The following is a 24,683-nucleotide window of genomic DNA, read 5'->3' as shown; positions in this document are numbered from 1 at the left end:
TATTAGTCTTTCTCTGACTTATTTCAATTAGTGTATGTTATAGTTCCATCCGTGTTGTTGCAAACAGAAAGGTTTTCTTTTTGATAGTCAATATTCCATTTTATGTATATGTGTGTGTGTGTGTATATATATACATATACATATACATATGTACATACGTATATACACATAACATCTTCTTTTTCCATTCATAAGTTGATAACATTTGGGCTCTTTCCATACTTTGGCTATTGTCAATAGTGCTGCTATAAACATTGGGGTGCATTGCCCCTTTCAATCAGCATTTTTGTGTCCTTTGGACAAATACCTAGTAGAACAATTGCTGGATCACAGGATAGTTCTATTTTTAATTTTTTGTTTTCCAGAGTGGCTGCACCAGTTTGCATTCTCAGGTGGGCAGTCCTGAGTGGAAAACAGCTTCAGAAACCATAAAGCAACAGTTAAGGAGAAGATATTCTTCCTCACCTGTCTGAGTTGCATCACCATTAGGAATATATTGTGAGGAAAATCTCATGAAATCATCTTCCCACCAGGCTTTCTGCCCAGTATCTGGTCTTTCTATCATCCCTTCCCTGGGACACCCCCTTCTCTTCCCACACTACTAATCATAACTACTGCCTTTTGATATCCTGTGCCATGGTCTAAGATGCTACTATTCCCATCTGAAAGATGCCAAAATGATGTTCAGAAAGGTTAAGTGATTTGCTCAAGCTCACACAGCTAGTAAATAACAGATGTAATCATTCCAAACCAGCCTTTTCTGCCTCCATAACCTGTGCTCTTAACCACCCCATTACACTTACCTTAACAAGTTGGTGCAATTCCCTTCAGGTCCCGAAGAGCAGTAATAGTAATAGTAGTAGCAGCAGCAGCTCTATGGATTATTTATCTCTGATGCTTACACAACTCTGCATGTCACAAATGAGAAAATGGAAGCTCCAAGTCAGCATAGTGACTTGCCAGAGGCTTCTAAGCAACGGTTGTTGACTACTGCCCATGGGTCCTCACTCACAAGGCCACTCTTTCTGCCTGCAGTGTTATGTCAACCTGCTCTTCTGGTACCAGTTTTTCTGTGGTTTCTCTGGCTCCACCATGATCGATTATTGGCAGATGATATTCTTTAATCTCTTCTTCACCTCCTTGCCTCCTCTCATCTTTGGAGTCCTCGATAAAGACATCTCTGCAGAAACACTCCTGGCATTGCCAGAGCTGTACAAGAGTGGCCAAAACTCTGAGGTAAGCTGGAGGGGCCTCAACTCCTCCCTGTCTCTGAATCCTCCCTGCAGGTGTCAGAGAAAGAGCACTGGCCTGGGGTTAGGGGCCCTACACTCTGGTCGCTACCCTGCCTCTTAGCTCCTTTGTGACCCAGTAGCTCCACTCCCTGTTCCTGGTCTGTTTCGCATTTGCTGTTGAGGGCAATGGACCAGACCAGTGGGTATTTTTCTTTTTTAGTTATTTGTTAATTAAGTAACATGGGACTGTCCTAGTTGAATGCGGAGAGGACATGCACAGAGATCCCATTGCCCTCAACTGGCCCCTTTTCCAGGCCTTTGACAGAACCCCCAAGGCTTGGTTTGGGAACCCCTGGGATTAAAAGCTAGTTTGCTCATCACTGGGTGATAAATAAGGGCTTCTACTCATGTTGGGGAATACAAAGCTTAGAACACAAGATTACACATGGTCTAGAATTTGCTGGTGGCCAGTAGACTAAAGAAGGCCTGGGAAACCATCAGGATGGTTTCCTGGAAGACAGAGGTCACACTGACACCCTTAGTGATTTGGAGAAGCCAGACCATGGGCAGTGAAGCACAAAATGAAAACACTGGTCTCTGAAGCCACTGAGCCCTGTCTCTTGGGAATCTGTGATCCTGGGCTGTGATGGAGAGCTCCCTTTCAGAGGCTATATAGAAACCTTAGAATCTCTAAACTTACCCATTGTGTATTAGTGCTAGCATGGTGCTAATGAATGACAGTTATTGATAACTGAGCACTTACTAGGTACTACAGCACAACCACATTTAGATTTCTTGAAACCCAAGGAGATAGTTGGTGTTTTCATCCTTTTTTATGGAAGAAGAAGCAATTATCAAAGCGGTTTAGTGACTTTCACAAGGTCGTAAGGTTCAAGGTTCGGGCAGAGCTGAGACTTGAACTAAGGTCTGTCATCCCCAGGTCTGTGTTCTTAATGGTCCCATTCTATTGCCTCTAAGATAAAAAGCATTCTAAATACCCTATTGTTTGCCCCAGATAGCACAAGAACATTCCTTACAAAGGCTTGCTTTGATGGTGGTTGATGTGTTCTTTTCTGGCAGTGCTATAACTCTATGACTTTCTGGATTTGCATAGTGGATGCATTCTATCAGAGCCTTGTCTGTTTCTTCATTCCTTACCTGGTAAGTCGTATAGTCCCTTTCTAATCATACAAATCACAGAGTGGATTGCAACTGGTACTGTAAACATGAATCCTAGACTAGTAGTATCTTTCTGGATGATGCAGCACAGAGGATCCAAACAGGTGGTCTGCAGACTATATCCAACTCAGGGTATTTGAAAAATCAGAATTTTTTCCAAAACATCTTAATTTCTGCCACCTTTTAAAAAACTGGAAACTGTCATTACACTGGGTCATTTTTGCCACGTGGCAAAAATCCAGAATTGATTCACAGCCCTGCTTAGATGGGGTGCATGTTCTTCAGTTTGCCATAGTCCCTACCACTACATTTTGTCTTATACCTAGCTTTCTTCACTCATTTACTATTTCTTACTTGAATATTGAAGGTATTTGAATTTACAACCCTTGATTTATATTTAGGTTTCTGCTTTCAAGGTCAAGGCCGCACACATTCAGGAAATAAGTTCTGATAATAAAGGATACTACATTATCTGAAATAAAAGCAAGAATACAGAAAGCAAGGGATACCAGCCCCATCTCAATTTGGTTCCCAGTTTGAAGACTGGGAACAAAGATAGCAGAATATAATCCGTATTTCTCCTGGACAGGGAAAACAGAATATGGGTCAAGTGCTAAACTGTGGTGTCTACCCTGCCTCACATCCTTTTGCAGTCAGCAACAAGATGGGTCGAGTGATTTTGTGCTTCATTTGAATTTCCCTAGCTTACAATACCTTCCTTCTCTAGGACTCTGCTTACCTTTCCTACTTCATTTTTTTCCCCTACTATGCGCTCAACTAATGGACCATCTGGGACCTTTTTGAACTTTTCAGCATCAAGTTCTCACTTTTCCCTGGTCTGCCTTTCCTCTCTTTTCAAGAGATTAACTCCTCTGATTATGATATATATTCTCTTCTGTACCCCCTGGGGTACTTTGTATACCTGGTACCATTGTATCATTTGCTACCTTAAATTGTACTACATTTTCCCTGCCTAGTAGACTATAGACTCCTTGAAGGTACACAGAAGCATCTTCAGCAGTTGGCATTGTGCCTGCTGGTTGCTCAATAAATTCCTTGTTCATCCATTCTGCAATGTTCTGGAATACACATCATGGCTTCTGCTACAAATATGTTTCCAAGGAATTTAACCATATTAACTCACTCCTCATCTTGTCTGTTCCTTGGGTCAGTTCCCCAGGGATGGCAGCTGAGTATCTTCTCATTCCTTCCCCTCCCATGATATCTGCCTTCACTGATGCTTTATCATCACTGTGTCAAAATCAAGGCCTTGAATCCAAGGATACATCTGACAGTGCCTGTTTTTTCCTCCTCTGCAGACCTACAAAGACTCTGATATTGATGTCTTTACCTTTGGGACACCCATCAACACCATCTCCCTTGCCACAATTCTCTTGCACCACGCAATGGAAATGAAGACCTGGGTAAGCACCCAAGAGCCCCTTTGACCTGAAAAATTTCATTCATTTTACTCTGTATCATTGATCTAATCAATAACTAACTGCTGAACTCCTACACTGTGTCCCATTTGTACAGGAATGAGGGAGGTATAAAAGATAAAGTCCCCAGCCTCAACTTGCTTATTATCTATCCAGAATGATAAAACTAAGACCTATAAAATAATGGGACAATTTTTTGCAAAAATAGAATGTATTTTCCAAATTTTTATATAAATTCTAGTTAGTTAACGTACAGTGTAATGTTGGTTTCAGGAGAATTTAGTGATTCATCACTTACATATAATACCCAGTACTCATTACAACAAGTGCACTCCTTAATGCCCATCACGCATTTAACACATCCTCTGACCCACCTCCCTCCATCAATCCTCGGTTTGTTCTCTATAGTTGAGACTTTGTTATGGTTTGCTTCCCTTTTTTTTCCCCTTCCCATATGTTCATCTGCTTTGTTTCCTAAATTCCACATATGAGTGAAATCATATAATATTTGTCTTTTTCTTACCAACTTATTTCACTTAGCATAATACACTCTAGCTCCATCCATGTTATTGCAAATGGCAAGATTTTATTCTTTTCATGGCTGAGTAATACTCCATTGTGTGTATGTATATATACACCATATCTTTATCCACCCATTAGTAAATGGATGCTTGGGTTCTTTACATAGTTTGGCTATTGTTGATAATGCTGCTAGAAACATTAGGGTGCATGTACCCCCTTTAAATCTGTATTTTTGATTTAAAAAATCGAGGATGTTTCAGAGATGAGGAAAATGGTAGCCTGACTATACTTGAGGCTGTGTTAGGGAGGTCTGTTCTCTCCATTTAATTTCAGGGTAAGCACATCACAAGCATGTCTAAATATCACATTTCAGTATCTAAAAACAGCAATGCCAGTTTTCTCATTAAATTCTTCTAAACAATGGTAATAACAACAAAGAGCTTAAAATTATTTACCAGGTACCTATTTATATGATTTTTAGTGTATTATCTCATTTAACCTCCTAGAGACCTTTGTTGGTGGGTGGGGGGGTCAGTGTCAGTCTTACTGAGGTATAATTGACTTATATACCACTGTATAAGTTTAAGGTGTACAGAATAATCACTTGACATACATATATTGTGATATAATGGATGTTAACTAAACCAGATCAGCCCCTGACATGATGTGCAGTAGCTAGTAAGAGCCACCCAAGGAAACTTCAGATCCCAGACCCCCTGTTCCAATTCATGCCAAAGATAAATAGAATAAAGTGATAAACCCAAAAAATGTATAGCAGAGCCAAGTACAGGATAAATTTCCTCAAGAAGCACCAGCATGAGGAGAGACTGAAAAACAGTGGGACAGGGGAGGAAGAGGTACTGGGCTGGCCCAAACTGAAGGCTTTCTGGAATCCAGGACAGGAAACTGTGGCAGAGGAGAGTCTTGTTCCTATGGGTTAAGAAAGACTGGAGCCCTGTTTACTGCTAGGTCCAGGGTCTGGGCTGAAATTCCCCACTCAAGAAAGCAAGCTGAAGAAAAGTTGACATGCTATTTGGAATTCCAGTTTTATCAGAAGCCATGAGGAAGGTGGTTAAGAATCAAAGAGACAACTTTAATCCTGGGAACTGAAGCAAGCTAGGGAAACATTTAGAACTCTTCAAAATGAAAATTTTGTCATTGAAATTAAAAATTCAATTCATGGGATCCACTCTAGATCAGACACTGGCAAGGAGTAAACTACCAAATTGAAAGATATTACTAGGAACTCATCTGGAATGCCACACAAATATGAAAAAAGTAATTCAAAGGAATAATGGCTAGAAGAAGAATGGTAGAGAAGCAATATCTGAAAAGATAATCATTGAAAAAGAAAATTAATATAAATCTGGATATATCATAGCAAAACTATACAATGTACAAGAGACGATCTTAAAGTCTACCAAAGACTATGGACAACTTACTTGAAAAGGAATAGCAGTTAAACTGACAAACAATAGAAGCTAGAAAACAGTGGAGTAATCATCTTCAAAGACCTGAGGGGAAATAAAGAGTTGCACATCACGTAAGAACAGGGCAAAATAAATGACATTTTCAGATACTGAAACAAAAGTAGAAACATACTTCTGCAAGAACATGAAAGCTAAAACTGTAAGAAACAACATAACGGTAAGAAAGAGCTATTCAAGGGGCGCCTGGGTGGCTCAGTCGGTTAAGCATCCGACTTCAGCTCAGGTCACGATCTCACGGTCCGTGGGTTCGAGCCCCGCGTCGGGCTCTGTGCTGATGCTGGCTCAGAGCCTGGAGCCTGCTTCTGATTCTGTGTCTCCCTCTCTGTCTGCCCCTGCCCCATTCGTGCTCTGTCTCTCTCTGTCTCAAAAATAAATAAAGAAACATTAAAAAAAAAGAAAGAGCTATTCAATAGACAATTTATGCTACAGCCTTTGTCATTAATGGGAGGAAGATAGAAATAGGCATTTAACTATCAATTTTTCCATAAAAGTCCCTATTTAGTGTGTCTAAAGATGTAAGGTATCTTAATACTTGAAAATGTAGCTTAAAAACTTAAGGTTAACCATAAAGGAATGGAAATAAATAAGAGGAAAATAGAAAACTATCAATTCTGCAGGATATAGGAAAGATAAAAAAATTAAGAGCAAAGAAAAATGATTGCCCCCAAAATAAAACACAAGATGTTCAAGAGAAACCCAAATATATCAACACCCATAATAATGTAAATAGATTTAATTCACCTGTTAAAACCAAAAATTATCAGATTGGATATTTTTGTCCAGCAAATATAAGGGGAAATAGACAAATTCACAATTATACTGTGAGAACTGTGAGATTTATATAATTCTATCAGAAATGGATCAAACAAAAACAATATAGAAGCCTTGAATAAATTATCACATAATATATAAAATCCTGTTCCAAACAAATACCAAACATGTATCTTTCAAACACAGATGATATACCAAAAATTAAAAGACCAAATTCTCACAAAGGAATTTGAAAGAATCATAAACAGATTTTCTGACAACACATTTAGATTAAAAATGAGCAATAAAAAGAGAGCGAAACAAACTTAACATGCTTGGAAATTTCAAAATGTACTTCTAAATAATTCACAAGGTTCAGCATATATCATGATGGAAATTATTGCTAAATGCCTATAAAAGTACCATATATGCAAACTTATGGGATGCATCTAATGCATTTATTATTTAAAAAAAAAAAAAAAAGAATTCAATTCAAGAACCTAAAGAGAAAAATCAAGGAAACAATTGAAAGGATCAGTAAGACCAATAATGGAGTTCCTCAAAACCCTAATAAAAACTAATCTGTGTTACTCAGCCATAAAAAAGAATAAAATCTTGCCATTTGCAATGACATGGATGGAGCTAGAGAGTATTATGCTAAGTGAAGTAAGAAAAATACCATATGATTTGACTCATGTGGAATTTAAGAAATAAAATAAACAAGCAAAGGCAAAAAGAGAGAGAGGCAAACCAAGAAAAAAACTCTTAGCTATAGAGAACAAATAGAGGGTTACCAGAGGGGAGGTGGGTGGAGGGATGAGTTAAATAGGTAATGGGGATTAAGGATTGCACTTGTGATGAGTACAGGGTGTTATATGGAAGTGTTGAATCACTATACTGTACACCTGAAACTAATAGTACACTGTATGTGAACTAACTGGAATTTTATTTTAAAGTTTATTTATTTATTGTGAGAGAGAGAGAGAATCCCAAGCAGGCTGCATGCTGATAGCCACCCAGGAACACCCAAACTGGAATTTTAATTAAAACTAATCTCTGGCAAAACTGATCCAGAACACACACACACACACAGACATACACAAAGACCACAAAAACAAGATGAAAAAGACTGATAAACATAGCTATAATAATTTTTTAATATTTTTTGAAAATTTAAACCAAGTTGATAATTTCTTTAAAATTTACCAAAACATAACCGAGGTCAGTCAGCAAACCTGAATAAACTAGTCACCATTACAGAAATTAGCTAAAATAATCCTGATACCGAAATAAGCATAGGTCACAAGGAAAGAAAATCATAGACCATAACAAACAGAGATATAAAACTTCTAAATAAATTATTGGCAGGGTGCCTGGGTGGCTCAGTCTGTTAAGTGTCCCCCTCTTGATTTGGACCCAGGTCATGATCTCTCAGTTCTTGAGATGGAACCCAGCATTGGGGTCTGTGCTCACAGCACAGAGCCTGCTTAGAATTCTTTCTCCCTCTCTCCCTGCCCCTCCCCTGCCGGAGTTCTCTCTCTCTCTCTCAAAATAAATAAACATTTTAAGTGAATGGCAAATCGACTCAGCAGTGTGTTAAAGATAATAAGTCCCGACCAAAGAGCTTTTATGTCCTGGTAGTAGACTACAAAATATAAGCTAATGCCATCACTCTGGAGAGCAATTTGAAAATAGCTGGAGGAGTTTAAGTACTCATCTGCTATGACACAATTCCACTTCTAAGTATGATGCATCCTGAAAATTACTCTTGCATGTGTATATACAGAAACATGTTCAAGAATTAATCATTCTTAATAGAAAAAAAAAAAGAAAAGAAAAAGCATAAGTGTTCATCAATAGGAAAATAAATTGTGGCATATTCATACAATAGAACAGGTAAAATAACTAACTAAAGCCATATCTATCAACATGGATGAAACTCCAAAAGGATAAGGTCTAGTGAAAAAAAAGTTGAAGGATACATATACATGATAAAGTAAAAAAGTATTCATAAACATGTAGGTATAAAATGTGTCTGAGAGTGATGAGAACACTGAATTTATGTTCTAGACTAAGGAGAAAACATTTGCAGGGTATTATGGGTGCTTTAATTGTATATGTTAAACTTAATTTTTTAATAAAAATTGGAGGCAAATATGACAAAGTTAAAACTGATAAAGCTAGGTGCTGGCTATATGAGGTGTACTATGTGTATGCTTGAAGTATTTCACAATTTAATTCCATTTTTTAAAAAACTAGCCCAAGATATTTCCCAAGAAGAATTCTACTCTCTTTTAACTTTTCAAAATGCCTTGAAATGCATAAGCAGTCCTCAACCATATATTATATGGGTGATGAGACTAAAGATTCTATATCCTAACTGGTCACTCAGCCCACTTTCTCACAGCACTGCATCTGGCTGCTTTCAAAGAGGGTACCTGTTCCTTTCACTCACCATTCAGCATTATTAACTCACCTAATGCATCTCTAGACTAGCTAACCCAGTGGTTACTGGCAATTTCCAGTGCTCTTGGCAAAGGAGTCAGCTATTGGAATCATTATGAAAAAACGCATTTCTCTTTTGAAAGTACCTGAAGCAGAAGGACAGTCTCTTTGTTTTCCCAGATAGAAATCTAACATGAATTTGAATAACTGTCAGTTTCCACAGTTCCCACCAAAGCAGCTAACTGCTACCTAATAAAACTAACTAAATAACCACAACAACAACAAATAGCTAACTGCTTTCTTCTTCACGAACAGGGGCTGGAGTATTCAGATCATCTCTCCTACTGAAAACTAAAAATGAATAATTAAAAAAAAAACTCTTCAAAATCATAAAAAAGCTAACAGGATAGTAACAAAAACCTTTGAGAAGGGGGGATTCTAGACAAAGACCCAAATCCTGTTTCCTTGAGGGTATTTGCAACCCTGCTCAAAAAGAACTTTGTTTCTGGCACCTTGACTGAGCAAAAAGTTCAGAAATCAAACCCAGCCACCCAAGGCAAGAGTCTAATAAGAGCCCACATTAAATTAGGACCCCCAAAGAAAGCAAGCTGGTGCAGCACTCTGGAAAACAGTATGGAGGCTCCTCAAAAAATTAAAAATAGAACTACCCTACGACCCAGCAATTGCACTACTAGGCATTTATCCACGGGATACAGGTATGCTGTTTCAAACGGGCACATGCACCCCAATGTTTATAGCAGCACTATCAACAATAGCCAAACTATGGAAAGAGCCCAAATGTCCATCGATGGATGAATGGATAAAGAAGATGTGGTACATATATATCCAATGGAGAATTACTCGGCAATCAAAAAGAATGAAATCTTGCCATTTGCAACTACATGGATGGAACTAGAGGGTATTATGCTAAGTGAAATTAGAGAAAGACAAAAATCGTATGACTTCACTCATATGAGGACTTTAAGAGACAAAACAGATGAACATAAGGGAAGGGAAACAAAAATAATATAAAAACAGGAAGGAAGACAAAACAGAGGAGACTCATAAATATGGAGAACAAACTGAGGGTTAATGGAAAGGTTGTGGGAGGGGGGATGGGCTAAATGGGTAAGGGACACTAAGGAATCTACTCCTGAAATCATTGTTGCACTCTATGCTAATTTGGATGTAAATTTTTAAAAATGAATATAAGAGAAGGGAAGCAAAAATAATATAAAAACAGGGGAGGAGAGAGACAAGAGATTCTTAAATATGGAGAACACACAGGGTTACTGGAGGGGTTGTGGGAGGGGAGATGGGCTAAATGGGTAAGGGGAATTAAGGAATCTCCTCCTGAAAGCATCGTTGCACTATATGCTAACTAACTTGGATGTAAATTTTTAAAAAAGAGAGAAAAGAAAAAGAAAAACATCAATCAACTACTGATACCACTTGATGCTAACCAGGTGATGGATTTTCTTCCCCTGGAAGCCATGAAAAGTTATTTTCAAAGACTTTTTTTCAAAGAAGTTTTTATGATTTATTGCTTCCATCTTTTTAGAAGGCAAATAAATGTTTAATTCTTAAAAATAAATAAATTAGGACCCCAAAGCTATACCTCAGGGTAATGGTACACCCAAAAAATGGACCTACCTATTCAATCTCCCCAGCAGGTACTGTAGGAATCATTCTCATTGTGAACAGGGCTTGGAGAATCTGTAAAAAAGACCTGTCCTAGGAAAAGAACCATGAGCTGGCCTCAGACATATTTGCAGCCCAAGTTTCTAGTTCATCGTTGAGCCAAATTTTGACATATGAATTCAGTTTAAAGTGAATTCAAGACTGACAGTTGCCAAGGACATTGCAAAATAAACACATACACCCTCTCTAGAGAAAGGTATCTCATCCTATGCCTCAAACTGTTCCTAGCAACTTTAAGGGCAATGAGCATCACATAATCCAAAGTAACCAACTCTCAAAGAAACAAAAACCAATTGGTGAGGATCAAAAAAAAAACAAGCATCAGGGGCACCTGGATGGCTCATTCAGTTAAGCAGCTGACTCTTGATTTCAACTTAGGTCATGATCTCACAGTTCATGAGATAGAACCACACACTGGGCTCTACACAGATTGGAGCCTGCTTAGGCTACTCCCCTGCTTATGCACTCTCTCTCCCAAAATAAATAAATTAAAGAAAAATATTTCAGATGTTGGTATTATCAGATATATATTATAGAAAATTATGTTTACTATGTTTAAAGAAGTAAAGAATAAGCTTTAAAATATCTGCAAGGATTGGTAAACTATATAAAGCAACCTAGCAAATTTAAAAAGAAACCAAATAAAACATTTAGAAATAAAATACAGTAGCTGGCTTAACAAAAAATCAGAAAAAATTGAAAGGGAGATTTATTGAATTTGTCAAGAGAAATTATGCAAAATATAAAACAGAAGAAAAATAAAACTTATGGAAAAGGTACAAAATGTATACAGAATAGTGTGGCATCTGAAAAGGTCTACATACATTTGATCAGAGTCTAAGGAAAGGAGAGAGAAAATGAGATAGGCAGTAAGTTTAAAAGATGGTTACTAAATTTCATATATTAAAAAAATAAATAAATAAAATGTAAAACACACACAAAAAAAGATGGTTACTTAAGAATTTTGCAAAAATGAAAAACGTCTATCCACAAATTCAAGTTCAACAAAACCCAAGATAAAAGAAACACATACTTACCATAAAGAAACTATAGAATACTAAAGACAAAAACCATAAAAATAGCCAGATCTTAAGACATAAAGATTTCATTCTTAGAAACAAAAGTAACAGACATCTCAGTAGTAAAAACATAAGCCAAAAACAATGGAATGCTATTTTAAATATGCAAAGAAAAAAAGAACTGCCAAACAAGAATTCTGTTATCTGTCAAAAATATCCTTCAAGTATGAGAATGAAATGAAACATCAGAATAGATCACCAGCAGATTCCCACTAAAGGTAATTCTAAAGGAGGTACAAAGCAAAAGGAAAAAAATCTCAGATGGACAGTCCAAGATGCAAGAAGGAATGAAGTCATAAACAGTAGTCAACATGTAACTGAATTTTATGAATATTGACAATATTCAACTATAAGGAGGCAAACCATTAAAGACGCTTAAATACAAGGAACAAACAGGATTGCTGGAGGGGAAGTGGTGTGGGGATGGGCTAAATGGGTGATGGGCATTAAGGAGGGCACTTCTTGGGATGAGCACTGGGTGTCATATGTAAGAGATAAATCACTGGGTTCTACTCCTAAAACCAGGACAACACTGTATGTTAACTAACTTGAATTTTTTTTAAAAAATCAGAAAAAAATGCAGTAGCAATAAGTCAGGAGAGAGGTTAAGAGTTAAAGTGCTCTAAAGTCCTTGTATAATTCAGGAGGAGGGAAAAGTAGTTACATATTTTAGACTGTGGTAATTTAAGATTGCTTATTATCGTTTATTGAGTAATCACTGAAAGAATAGAAATGGAGTGTATAACTTTCAAACCAGTAAAGGGAGAAAATGAAATTGTACAAAATAGTAAGTTAAAAGAGGATAAGAATGGGGAAAGAAACACAAAACAGAATAAGATCAGACAACAGAATACTGTCTGCTTTGAAAATAATAAACTGCAGCCACATGTGAAAAAAATGGATTCATCACACCAAATAGGATTCTATTTACCTAACATTTAGAAACAGTAGATAGGCAGTGAAACGACAAAGGATGGCTTGGAAATTATCACCAAAGTCAAGGGTGAGACAGAATCTTTCAGGGCTCTTTGGGTAGGTGTGTTCAAATTCTGGATTATAGCAACATGGGTGTTCACTTTATAATGATCCATTAAGCTGCATGGTTTTTTTTTAATTATTTATTTCCCCCCAAAAAATGTTTACAACAAAGTTAGCCAAGTGCCATGATTGTACTGCCTCCCGATCTAAGCTATACTTTTAACAGTGTTTACTTCTCCTTTCCTTCCACAGACCATTATCCACGGACTTGTTCTGGCAGGCAGCTTCCTGATGTACTTTGTGGTGTCCCTTGTTTACAATGCCATCTGCATCAACTGCAACAGTCCCACCAATCCCTATTGGGTGATGGAAGGCCAGCTCTCAGACCCCACTTTCTACCTCATCTGCTTCGTCACACCAGTCACAGCTCTTCTGCCAAGGTTTGAGCACAGGGGCTGTCGTCTTCATAGAACTACCAATGCCCACTTATTAATCCAAGAGTCAGGAGTTTGATTCCTGATAGGAACCTTGAGACTACAGTTTCAAAGACAGGGTACTAGGACAGAGAGAACAATAAACTAAAAAGCAAATAACACAGAGTGTGGTCCCAGGTCAGCCACAGAGTAGCAAAGTCCCCAACTGGCTTGGCCTCAGTTGTGGTATCTGTAAAATGAGTAATAATTCCTGTCCTCCTGCCTTACAAATTTTGTTGTACATAAAGGATCATTTATTTACTAGCCAAGGAGTCTCATACTCAAATATCTACAGGGACAGACAAGCAACTGCAACAAACCAGGTGAAGTACAGACGTGGGGAAAAAGACCTTCTCAGCTTCACCCTATCATTGCCACCAGGAAAGATCAAGTCTTAGCATTCCAGAGCTTTAGATTTTTTTTTCATAAATCCAAATTTTGCATGAAATAGTCAACTTTTTAATGTTACTCAAATTTGTTTAACACACACACCCACAACCTGTATTAGCCAAATAAATCATTTATGCCCAGGGACTATTTCTAACATTTCTAGCCTAAACCTTCTGCATTTGCCTTATCCAGAAAAACAGCAACAATAATACCTTATATTTCCTTGAAGCTCACTCTTGCCACATGCTACCTAGCACTTCATTTTGCTTTTGCCATCACCTAGAAGTTAAACAGAGCTATGGTTCTAGTCCCACTTGCTCATGGGACAGCTAAGTCCCAAGAAAGAACATAATGTGTCCACAAGTCCACCACACCTAACAGTGGGAGCTGGATTCTCCCAATTCAATGGCCAATGTTCTATTCTGCAGCCCACACTCTAGTCAGAGCAGTCAGTGAACTTCACAATGATGTACCCCATGGGCAAGACTTAGCCCCTCTCCATTCTTAAGATCTTTCCACTCTAAACATCAAAATTCAGCCTCCCTACCATTATAAGCTATAGTAAACAGACTATCTCAACATTGCACAGAACTTTTTCTAATCCAAAATTAGGTAGAACTATAGCAGACCTTACTTCCTTTAATAAATGTGGCACCTTGCTTAACCTAGGTTGGTTTCCATTTCCTTGTCCTAAGCCAACTCAGAGCCTTGACCTCTGATGCATAAAGGCTGAAGATACCTAGATGGCAAACATAAATACCAGTTGAGTTCTAAGTATGCTCTATGTGCAATGCCTCCCTCCTTGTCCCTTGCTGGTGTCTGCAGCATCAGTCCTCTCCCACCTCCCTGCTTCAAAGTTTGGATTCAACACCACCAGGCTTCCTGTGCTCCCCTGAAGGCCCATGCCTTCTCACCTTCCTGCCCTTATTCATGCAATTTCTTCTACTTGGAATACACTTCCTATGACCAAACCTCCTCATTCTCTGACATCATTTCAGGCATCAATTCCAACCCTTCTGTGACTTTGCCTACCTTCCTACCTGGAAATACATCCCCCTCTCCTATGTGTTCCCATCACCTTGGTGTAACCCTGTCACTGCCTTTAGCCATTTGTTGTCTGTCTCTGTCTGACCATTAACTCCTGGATAGAAGGTATCCTTCTTACTATTATATAACCAGCATTTAGCACGGTTCCTATCACATATGCTGCACTCTGAGATAAACGAGCAATAGATGTTAGAAGAACAGAAAGGTGAATAAAACAGAGCCCTTGTTCTCAAGAAACCTGCAACTCAGTATACGATTCAGACACAACTGTGACCATAATACAGGTGAAAGTGACTAGTATTGATAGAGGGCCCTGAGTGAAGAGCAGGAAGCAATTAAGAACAAGTACAAACCTCAGAGGAAATATTGCCCACCCCACACCTTCTTCAGCCCAAACCCTTGGGGGAGACAAAGAAGATTGTGCTCTCATTGGAAAAACATCAAATATATGGGTTAAGTATTTTTGTCCACACTTTTGGGTTACACACAGTTATGATCACCATTACCCAAGGACTGAGCTCCCTGTTCTGTATCAGATTTAGGATATGGAAAGAAAATTATCATACATTCTTTGCTTACCCTTGGCTAGAAAACACTTAGAGCCAACAGCAACCAGTTTGATGATGATCCTTGGAAAGAATGAAGACTGTTGACAAGACGAACCTTCAGTGTTATAGATTGTTAAAACAGATGAGGGACAAATTAGGGGAAAGCTGGAAAATATTTACTTGCTAGTTACCAATAACACAGAAGTTAAATCTCTGCTATTCTTTATTATCATTGTAAAGTTGGATTTCTGCTTAATGTTGTTTACTAAGAAAGGCAGAGGTTTCCTCTGATAGAGAAACAATTATTTTAATAGTTCCAAGGACTGTGGACTTATAACTTTGGAACAATAAATGTTTCTTAAATCTACATAATCGAATGTTCACCACAGAAAACTATTTGTTCACTTGAAGTTATAAGCTATATTTATCATAATGGAGATTGATCTCACTCACCAAGCTTGTGATAATTAGCCCACTAGCTGTGACCTCACTTATCTTGGTCTAATTAATTCAAGCAATATTAAAGAACTGTACTGAGTCTCTTAAACTAGGAATATGTAAATTATTTTACAGATAAGACAAAAGAAATAACACACTAACTTTACAACACAAAGCAGTATCTTAATTAGCTACAAGAGAGGATAACAGTCCTTGAACACTCTTTCCTTGGCTTAAATCACACAACATTCTCTTCATCTTTCTCCTACTTCTTTATTTTCCTTGCTGCTTCATGTCCTTGACATAGTTGATGTCTAGTCTTAGTCTTGGGTTCTTCTGTCTTCTGACTTTATGTTCTCACCATATACATAGCAACCACTATTGTGAAGTTAAATATCATTTTTAACAGACAAATCTCCAATGTAAATTCCCAGTCCAGACCTCTCTTCTGAATTCTAGATACATCTTTCTAGATACCAATCATCACCTCCACTAGGCATGTTAGGTCTGAGGAAACAGAGAGACCTCTATAATTTAATTCATAATCCATCCTCTGTCAGCACCACCATCAAAGAAACTTGGGTCTCCTCCAGAGTTCTCTCAAATGCTACCCACACAGGACCAGGACAGACCCCTGGGAGTTATCCTTGATACCACTCACCACCTCATATCTGGCTTGTCACCAAGACCTGACAGTTTTGTCTTGTACCTATTTCTCATATCCATCTGCTCTTTCTATTTCTAATCTTTTTACCCCAAATTACTTCAGTAGTCTCCTATTGGGTTTGCTCTAACCTATTATTATTGTGTCAAAGTGTAATCGTGTCATCCGTGTATGTCCCTCCCAAGAGCTTCCCAAGGTCATCACAATAAAGCACAAAAACCAAGATATGGCCCCCAGACCTTGCCTGTTCTGGCCTTACCAACACCTTCTGTGTCATATTTCCACACTCTGCCCTCACTATCCATACTTCAGCCATCATGCTCAGGATTTTGTTCTCTCACCCCTTCTTTGCCTGGCTACCTCCTATGCATCTCTCAGTCCTCAAATGTTTCCTTCTCAAGGAAGTTCTCTCAAACTAGATCAGGTGTTTGACACTCTCTGTGCTCTCTGCATTTAGAAGTCTACGTATGTGCTACATGAGAGCAAGAACCTTGTCTTGTTCACACTTTAATCCCTTGGGGCCTGGCCCATTGTAGGGACTCTACAAATATTTGTTAAATAAATGGCTGGAAGAAGGAAAGTAATAGCTTGGAGGAAAGGCTTAAACTGAGAAAATTCAAATTTCCAAGCAAGAAAGTTAGTATTTCCTGAAACATATATATGGTCACCAGTACTGCCTCACTGGGTGAGAAGAGAAAGAATGAGGGAAAGTTTATCTGATTCCATGGAAACTACTGTTGTCTTCAGAAACCCTTTGGCCACTGTAATGTCACCCTAAAGTTTTTAGACAATAGTGGAAGGATGGAGTCTTTCTATAAGGCTTTAGAAATAAAAACTTTTAAAGGATTATTTTTGGAAATGATCACAGGTATCCTGAGCAACTGAATTACACATTAGGTTAAGAAACTGACACCAAAAGAGGGAACATGAATTGCCCAATATCACAAAATGATGTAATGGTGTGATTTTTTTCTCCATATACCACATGGTTTTATTCACCTTCTCATTCCTTTTTTCCCTAAACTTAGATTCTAAACACAGATGGAGACTCCCAAATCCAGAGTCCACTACCTTCAACTTGACAGGGGGAAAGAAACACCTGAGTTAACCATTCAGGGAGGTCAATTAACTTCTCTGGAAATCTTGGGAAACCCTTCTTATCACTTAGGGACTCAGTTTCTTCATCTAGCAAATAGTGATAATATAGTGATGCTGTCAAGTCAACCCACAGATTCAGGGAAAGAACATGTATTTAGAAACTACTTAAACATTAATAAGTTAGGCAAAGCATTGACATTGCAAAGGAAGTACATTTTCCTGATTTAGAATTGCCCAGAAATAGAATGCACCACCTTGTACATGGTGGATAAAAGCCTTGGGATCCAGAGTGCTTGGTTCTGATCACTACTCCATCACTGTGTGGCTCCCCTGGACAAATCACTAATCTCTTGGTGCCTCAGTTTCCTCATCTGTACATACAGGGAAACGAAAGTACAACTTCATGGGATTGTTGGAAGAATGAAGTAAGTTAATGCCTAAATCACTTAGGATAGCCCTGGTAGATAATAACTGTTAGCTATTATATTTTGTTATTGTTGAACTCCCCAATTCCAGAGATGCCTAGACATAGATTTGATAGCCAACAGGAGTGTAACAAAGAGGATCTTGCCCTGTGTGGGGAGTTAGATTCTAAGGTCCTTTTCAATGCTAAAATTCAAGTCAACAAAAATCAAAATGCCTTTATTCTTTTATTTCATACCAGGTACTTTTTCCTATCTCTACAAGGGACTTATGGGAAGTCTCTGATCTTAAAAGCTCAGAAAATCGACAAACTCCCTATGGACAAAAGAGATCTAGAAATCCAGAGTTGGAGAAACAGACAGAGGCCTGCCCCCATTCCTGAAGAGGCTCAGCATACCCACCATCCAGTGCCACCTGTCCCAGAACAGGACTTCAGAGCCAACAGCCCAAAGAGCTCTAGCCCTTCCAAGTACAAGTGAAAGAAGGACTGGGTGCTGCATGGAGAGAAATGCAGTAGAGACCATCTGAGGAATGACCCATGCCCAGAGGACTCCTCAGCTAAACTCTAATCCAGGGAATACCTTCTTCTGGGTCTAGTAGGACAATGGCTTCTGGAACCTACTCAAGTGGACAGATTGCTGAGTACCAGCCCTCAAGCAGGAGCAGTCATCGCTGATCCCAGAGTTCACTGACCATATGAATAGCCTGCAGAAATCTGTATAAACTCAGAAGAAACCACCCAATCAATGGCCTAATTAACCCATGACTCTTCCTCTTCATGGAGGAAAGGATGTGTCATTCTTGTTCTTTTCTCCTGACCAGGTTTGACTTCCTTGAAGAAAGTGCTGGCCCCAAGGGCTTTGACATAAAAAGACTGGAAACCAGTCACCCTCTACCTTTCTCCTGCTGCCAGGTAGCAGATCATGCAAACAGAATTTTTATAAGGAAGGTATGTTTCTCATGCATTGAGTTTTAATTTTTTTTAGCCCAGAGACATTCCTGTGGCTCTTTAGATAAGTATAGCCAGTGGCCAATGCAACTAGGCCATACTTTTCCAATATTCTAAGAGATCTATCTACCCAGGCAATTTCTCAAGGTATGGAAGTTTCTGGGCTTGTCAAGCCATCACATCACCTCGTTGTGCCAAGAGTTAAAGTTTCAAAAGAAACCCATACACACAGGTACTTTATCTTGAGTATATGAATTCTTGAGTATATGAATTCTTTCATTCATCAAGAATTGGGTTGTTTTTGTCTCTAACCCAAAGAAAACCATATCTAAAGATTAAAACTAGATTTTAACTCAGTGTCACAGAGACTTTTGAGAATTATAGGTCCACACCTAGTGTAAGAGGCAGAAGGAACATGCTAAAGCAAATGGGTGCACTGGAAACCCCAAGCTTTAGCTAATAGACCATATGTCCACAATCTGTACCAAGAGGATAGGAGCAGTATTCTTTTTTAAAGCTATTTATTCATTTTTAAAATACAAGTACACATCCTCATTCAGCTCTAAGATTGGTAGACTTTAATACATCTGCATCCAGAATAGTATGGATGAGAGCAACACTGAGCCCAAACAATTACACCTTAAAGACCTGGAAGACACCGACCCATGCTTCAGTTATTTTAGGGAGAATCAGAGTAAGTCTCACTGTAGAGGTAAAAGGATTACACAACTTCTTATCCATAGAGTTATAAGTGCCAAAATGTAAAAGAACTCAAAAAAGTATTGAAATTTTAAAAATGACTGATAGAATTCTAAGAGGCTATCAAGAGAATTAAGGTATACTATGGGCAAGGATAGCCTGTCCCTAGTTGTTAAGATAAGCCAGAGAAGGCTACTGAACCCTCTCCTCTTTAAGATAGTACCTATATATTCAGCAAAATCCCTGTATATTAGGGGATGGATGCAATGTTGTGATAAGTGTTTGAGCCTAAGAGTCATAGCACCCCCACACACAAGTTGACTTAACACTTGAGTAACTTTTCAGCAAAGATGAACAAAAAGATCTCAACAATCAAGTTGGCAAATGGCAAACTGAGCTCATCCACTGACCATTCTGCTAACAAACCTAACTGGAGGGACCATTTGAAGCATTATCCTGGAGTCAGTATGCTGAATCTCTTTTACTGAATGTGCCACATGATGTTACTAATAATGGCCAACAGGAGAATCCTACATGGAGATTGTTAGAGAGGCAAAGCAGTAATGATATGAATTGTTCCAAATGAGAAGATTGAGCCAAAACTTGGATCTCAAGGTCCTCCCTTTCCCCCATTTGATTCCTGCCCACTCCTGCAAGCCATATTGAGATAGGTGGGATGTTTCAGAGAGGAAGAGAATAGTGGAAAGAACACTGGCTTCAGGAAATCTGGATTGAGTCATTGCTACTGTACTCTCTAGGAGCCTTGAAACAAGATGCCACACCTGCAAATTAGGTTAGAACTGGCCTACCTCCTGGACTTGGCCTAAGGATCAAGTCAAAATTACATAAGGGACGTGAAAACCCTTTGAAAGTTGTAACACCCTCAACAATAACACAGGAATTTTTATTTCAGAGCTAAGAGGAAACAAGGTAATAGGAAAGTCATGCAGATGTCAGACCACTGTACCTAAATGCCAAGCCATACCCAACATTGTGATGTCGCACTCTTTCTTGCATGACCAACCATCCCAGTTTGCCTGGGGTTTTCCAAGTTTTATACTGAAAATTTCCTCAGTCCTGGGCCACCTGAGATAGCTGATTACATACTCTTGCCCCCCTTTGAAACCAAAGCAACTGTGACCACCCAACATGCCATTTAGGGGAAAAGGTTATGATTTTTCCTATAACATTATGCTAATGACTGTACTTAGTAATTTTTATACTTTTTCTTTTACTGATTGACTGGAAATGTGCTATTCTTTATTAGAAAAAAAGAAATAAATATTGTTTTTCACAATTGCCGGCAGTTCTGGGCACCATCTCATTTGTTCACCCATCCTTCTTCACACTCATTTATTTATTCTAGTCATCTGTCCATCCATTTATCTATCCAATAAACTTCTGTTAAGCCCCTACTAGATGCCTTGTGATGTGCTAGGGGCTGTGAGTTTAAGACAGAGACTCAGTCTTAAGACTCAGTCTTAAACTCACACTTTGTCAGACAGACTATCAGGAACATATTTGATCCAACATGAGAGTGTGACACAAGCCAAAATGGCTGTAGGAATTAGAAGCAGCAGCACAGAGAGTCTCCTCTGTCTGAAACTCTAACCTGGCTACTCTCCTCTTGCTGGAATCCTGACACTAGCCTCAATTCCAGATTGATACAGGTGCCTCTTTTCAGTCACTCATTCAGAAAATATCGAGTGCCTGCTATACACAGCACCGTATTAGGCAGTAAGGATAAAATAGGAAACAAAACAGGGCCATCTCCTCCCAAGGAATTTACAACCTAAAAGGGAAGAGAGGCAATAATCAAGTAAATAAATGGGATCATTGTACTCCATGAGGAGAAAGAAGAATGGAGAAAAAGGGACCGGGTGGTTCCCAAGGTGATCAGGAAAAGGTCTTCCCATGGAGGGGAGGAGAGGAGACTTCAACCATGAAAATAAGACCGGGCCATTCCAAATGGAGAGAATTAATTACAAAAGTCCTAAAAAGGACAAGTTTGGTATACAGAAGGAGGAGGAGGAGGAAAAAAAAAAAGGAAAGGTCAGCATGACTAGAACACAAATAAAAAAGAGATAGTGACCCTGTGATAATGCTTATAGGAACAACTGTACTAGCTCACTGTGTGCTACATACTAGACTAAGTGCCTATCATCATGTAAACCTCAAAGCAACCCTCTGAGATAGGGACTGTTATTTTCTACTATTTCAGTTAGTTTCTGTGACATAACAAACCACTCCCCTTCCCCGCAAAATTTAGTGGACTAATACAATTACTTATGTTTTCACAATTCTATTTGAGGTGGGATGGCTGGGATCTCCCATCCTTAAAATCATCAACCAACAGTGTCACATGTCAGCAATGTTCTGGGAGTGAGAACATAATCTACAAAGCCTCTTGAGACCTAGGCTCAGAACTCACACATCATCAGTGCCGCTGATTTGTATTCTATCAAACAAATCATAAGGCCAGCCCAGTTTCAAGGGGTTGGGAAAATATCCTCTACCTTTAATGGTAGGATCTACAAAGAAATTTGAGGTCATTTGCAATCCATCACATTACATTCGATTACAAAAGGAGAAACTGAGGTAAAGTCAAGTTACATAAATAGGACACAGTCTCACAGCCCGTGGGGTGGCAGCATTCAAGAGTCTGAAACCAGAGCCTATACTCCTAGCCACAAAGCTACACAACTACAAGATGGGGCTGAAGGGGCAGATAGGAACCAGATGACAGAGGGTCTGGTTTTTTCCATTCTTCTGAGAGGCAAGGTAGTTCAGTAGTTAGTTAGCTAGAATTCCACCACAACTCTGTCACAGACTGGCAATGTGACCCGGAGAAAGACCACACCATGTTCAACTGGATTGAGCACCCACACAAAAGTCTCAGAAAATACTAATAGCTAAGAAGAACTATAACTCATGCCTGCACATCCCTAAAATATCTTCCAGTGAGCTGATCACCTAGCCAGAACTTTCTATCCTGCACTGAGAGTCCTAGGAGAAATCAATCATACAGGAGCAAATTCTCCCAGGAAATTAGAGAACACAAACACACACATACCTACCTTTAACCCAGGCAGGATTTCACTGATAAGGAAGGTGGGGATGGGGTGTCTGGGTGGCTCAATGATTAAGCATCAGATTCTTGGTTTCTTGTCAGGTCATGATCTCACGGTTAGTAAGTCAGAGCCCCTTGTCGAGCTCTGACAGCACAGAGCCTACTTGGGATTCTCTCTCTCCCTCTCTGCCCCTCCCTGCTCATTTGCACTCTCTCTCTCTCTCTCTCAAAAATAAACAAACTTAAAAAAAAAAAAGAAGGATGGGGATTGTGAGCTGGGGCAAGTAGGCCTTTTGAGAGCACTACAGAAGGAATCTTGCCCATCCCAATTTTAGGCCTCCCACAAGGAGGATCTGGGCATTGTCAGACAGGAGCTGAGACAAGAGCCTTTTTGTTCAAAGGCGTTCTGGTGCCACCTAGCATCAGTGGAGGAGCTGCCGCTTCTGAGGACTCTTCTGTAGCTAGAGCAAGGTAAAGAAGACAGAAGAGAACTGAGCCAGGAACCGGGAGCCTAGATTTTAAGTCCACTCTGCCAGTGGTATCCACTGTGACTCTGGACAAATCCCTTCACCAGGTTTCAACCTCAAACTGAGGTTCTTTTGGTTTTTCTCAAATGCTCAAGGTGGGAACAGGACTGGTTCTAACATTCTGTGGTTCTAAGAGCTATTTGGGGGAGATTACAGTGCAGGAATGCCCCTGTGCAATCAAAGCCTTTAGTTTAGTATCTGTGCAGCTGTCTGATTCTCTGTCATGCACACACATGGTGGAAGATCCCATGAGGGAGAGACCCTGCAATCTTGTTCTCTGTTATGTTCCAAATGCTTAGCAAATGGCAGGGTTCAACAATGTTGTGAGTCTTGCTGTTGAAGAAACTCATTGATGGGGTCTGGTCTCGGAGTATAGCAGGCAGGAGAAGAGCAACACTATTTGAGAAGATAATGAACCCCCTAAGCCTTTTTGAGGTCCCTCATTGTCTTTTTCACCTCAGTGAATAGTAAGCAGCAAATACCTAAAGCAGGTCCAGGACAGCCACTATCTCCAGCTGTCATGAGGGAAACCAGAGCTAGGACACCTCTTTCCCTCAAACAGGCCATAGGCTCACTCAAGGTGCTGAGGAGTCTAAGGAGTGGAGAAGAGCAGATTTAGTCTCCTATGACCTCCTTCAATACCTCCACCTCCCCTTAAACACAACTGCTTTCTCTATAAATAAAGCACCAAGTTGAGTCTCCAGTAGCCCCTTCCATGCATATCACTGCCCCTAAGCCCCTCCTCTGCTGATATTTAAACTATCACTGGGCTCCTGGGTAGCTCAGTCAGGTACACATCTGATTCTTGATTTCAACTCACGCAATGATCTCCTGTTTCACAGATTCAAGCCCAGCTTCAGTCCCCATGCTGTCAGTGCAGGGGATTTTCTGCTTGGGATTCTCTGTCTCTGCCCCTCCTCCACTTGTGCTCTCTCTTAAAATAAATAAGCTTAAAAAAAAATTAAACTGCCACCATTTTTGCCCTCTCAGTCTGTCTTCAAGAGAAGCCAGCCCCTCAGAGGTCAGGCCTGAGGAAAGAGAAGCCCAGGCATCTCAAGAACCAAGACCACCTGGGAGGTGACATTATCCTCAGTGCCTGCCTTCAAACCCAGTTCAACAAAGGGAAGCTGGCTGACCAGACACTTAACTGAACTTTAAGGAAAAATGTTTTTCCCCCAGTATTATAGGCTTTTCCTACCCCAACTAACCTCTATCCCACAAGATGTGGTGAAAGATATTCCTGCAGATGCAGATGACAAAACTCAGATAACAGATATGAGTCCAAGGATTACCAGGTAATTTAGAATTAGAACTGAGACTGGAATTGGGGTCTCCTAACCATTCAGTGAGGGCTTTTCAACTATCTTGTCAGCCAGAGATTAACTGGCAATCCTTTCCAGGGCTGATTGGACATTTAAATATCAGAATATTAATGAAAAGGAGTAAAATTTTCAAAATATCAGACCACATGGCAGGTGAGTCAGGGTAGACCTGTTTAACCATGGAATCCTTCCAGAACTCCTCATATCACCCTCTTTGCCA

The 24,683-nt window shown here is 39.4% G+C and overlaps 1 protein-coding gene across 2 annotated transcripts in view; it reads left to right on the top strand.

Annotated features, from left to right (window-relative positions):
• ATP10B (ATPase phospholipid transporting 10B (putative)) overlaps positions 1-20,848 on the top strand; it is a 262,716-nt gene extending 241,868 nt beyond the window's left edge. For both annotated transcript variants that reach the window (XM_019450218.2, XM_019450219.2), the window contains 5 exons: positions 1,036-1,236; positions 2,313-2,393; positions 3,731-3,835; positions 13,068-13,255; positions 18,138-20,848. In XM_019450218.2, coding sequence (XP_019305763.2) covers positions 1,036-1,236; positions 2,313-2,393; positions 3,731-3,835; positions 13,068-13,255; positions 18,138-18,375 — 813 coding nt within the window. In that variant the 3' untranslated portion in view covers positions 18,376-20,848. The remainder of the gene's footprint in view (positions 1-1,035; positions 1,237-2,312; positions 2,394-3,730; positions 3,836-13,067; positions 13,256-18,137) is intronic.
• The last annotated feature ends 3,835 nt before the right edge of the window (positions 20,849-24,683 follow it).

This window comes from Panthera pardus, unplaced genomic scaffold (assembly GCF_024362965.1).
Source record: "Panthera pardus isolate Hobbes unplaced genomic scaffold, ASM2436296v1 HiC_scaffold_2, whole genome shotgun sequence".
Lineage (NCBI taxonomy): Eukaryota > Metazoa > Chordata > Mammalia > Carnivora > Felidae > Panthera > Panthera pardus.
The sequence above is the reverse complement of the archived record's forward strand: the minus strand, read 5'-3'. Positions and strand labels throughout refer to the sequence as shown.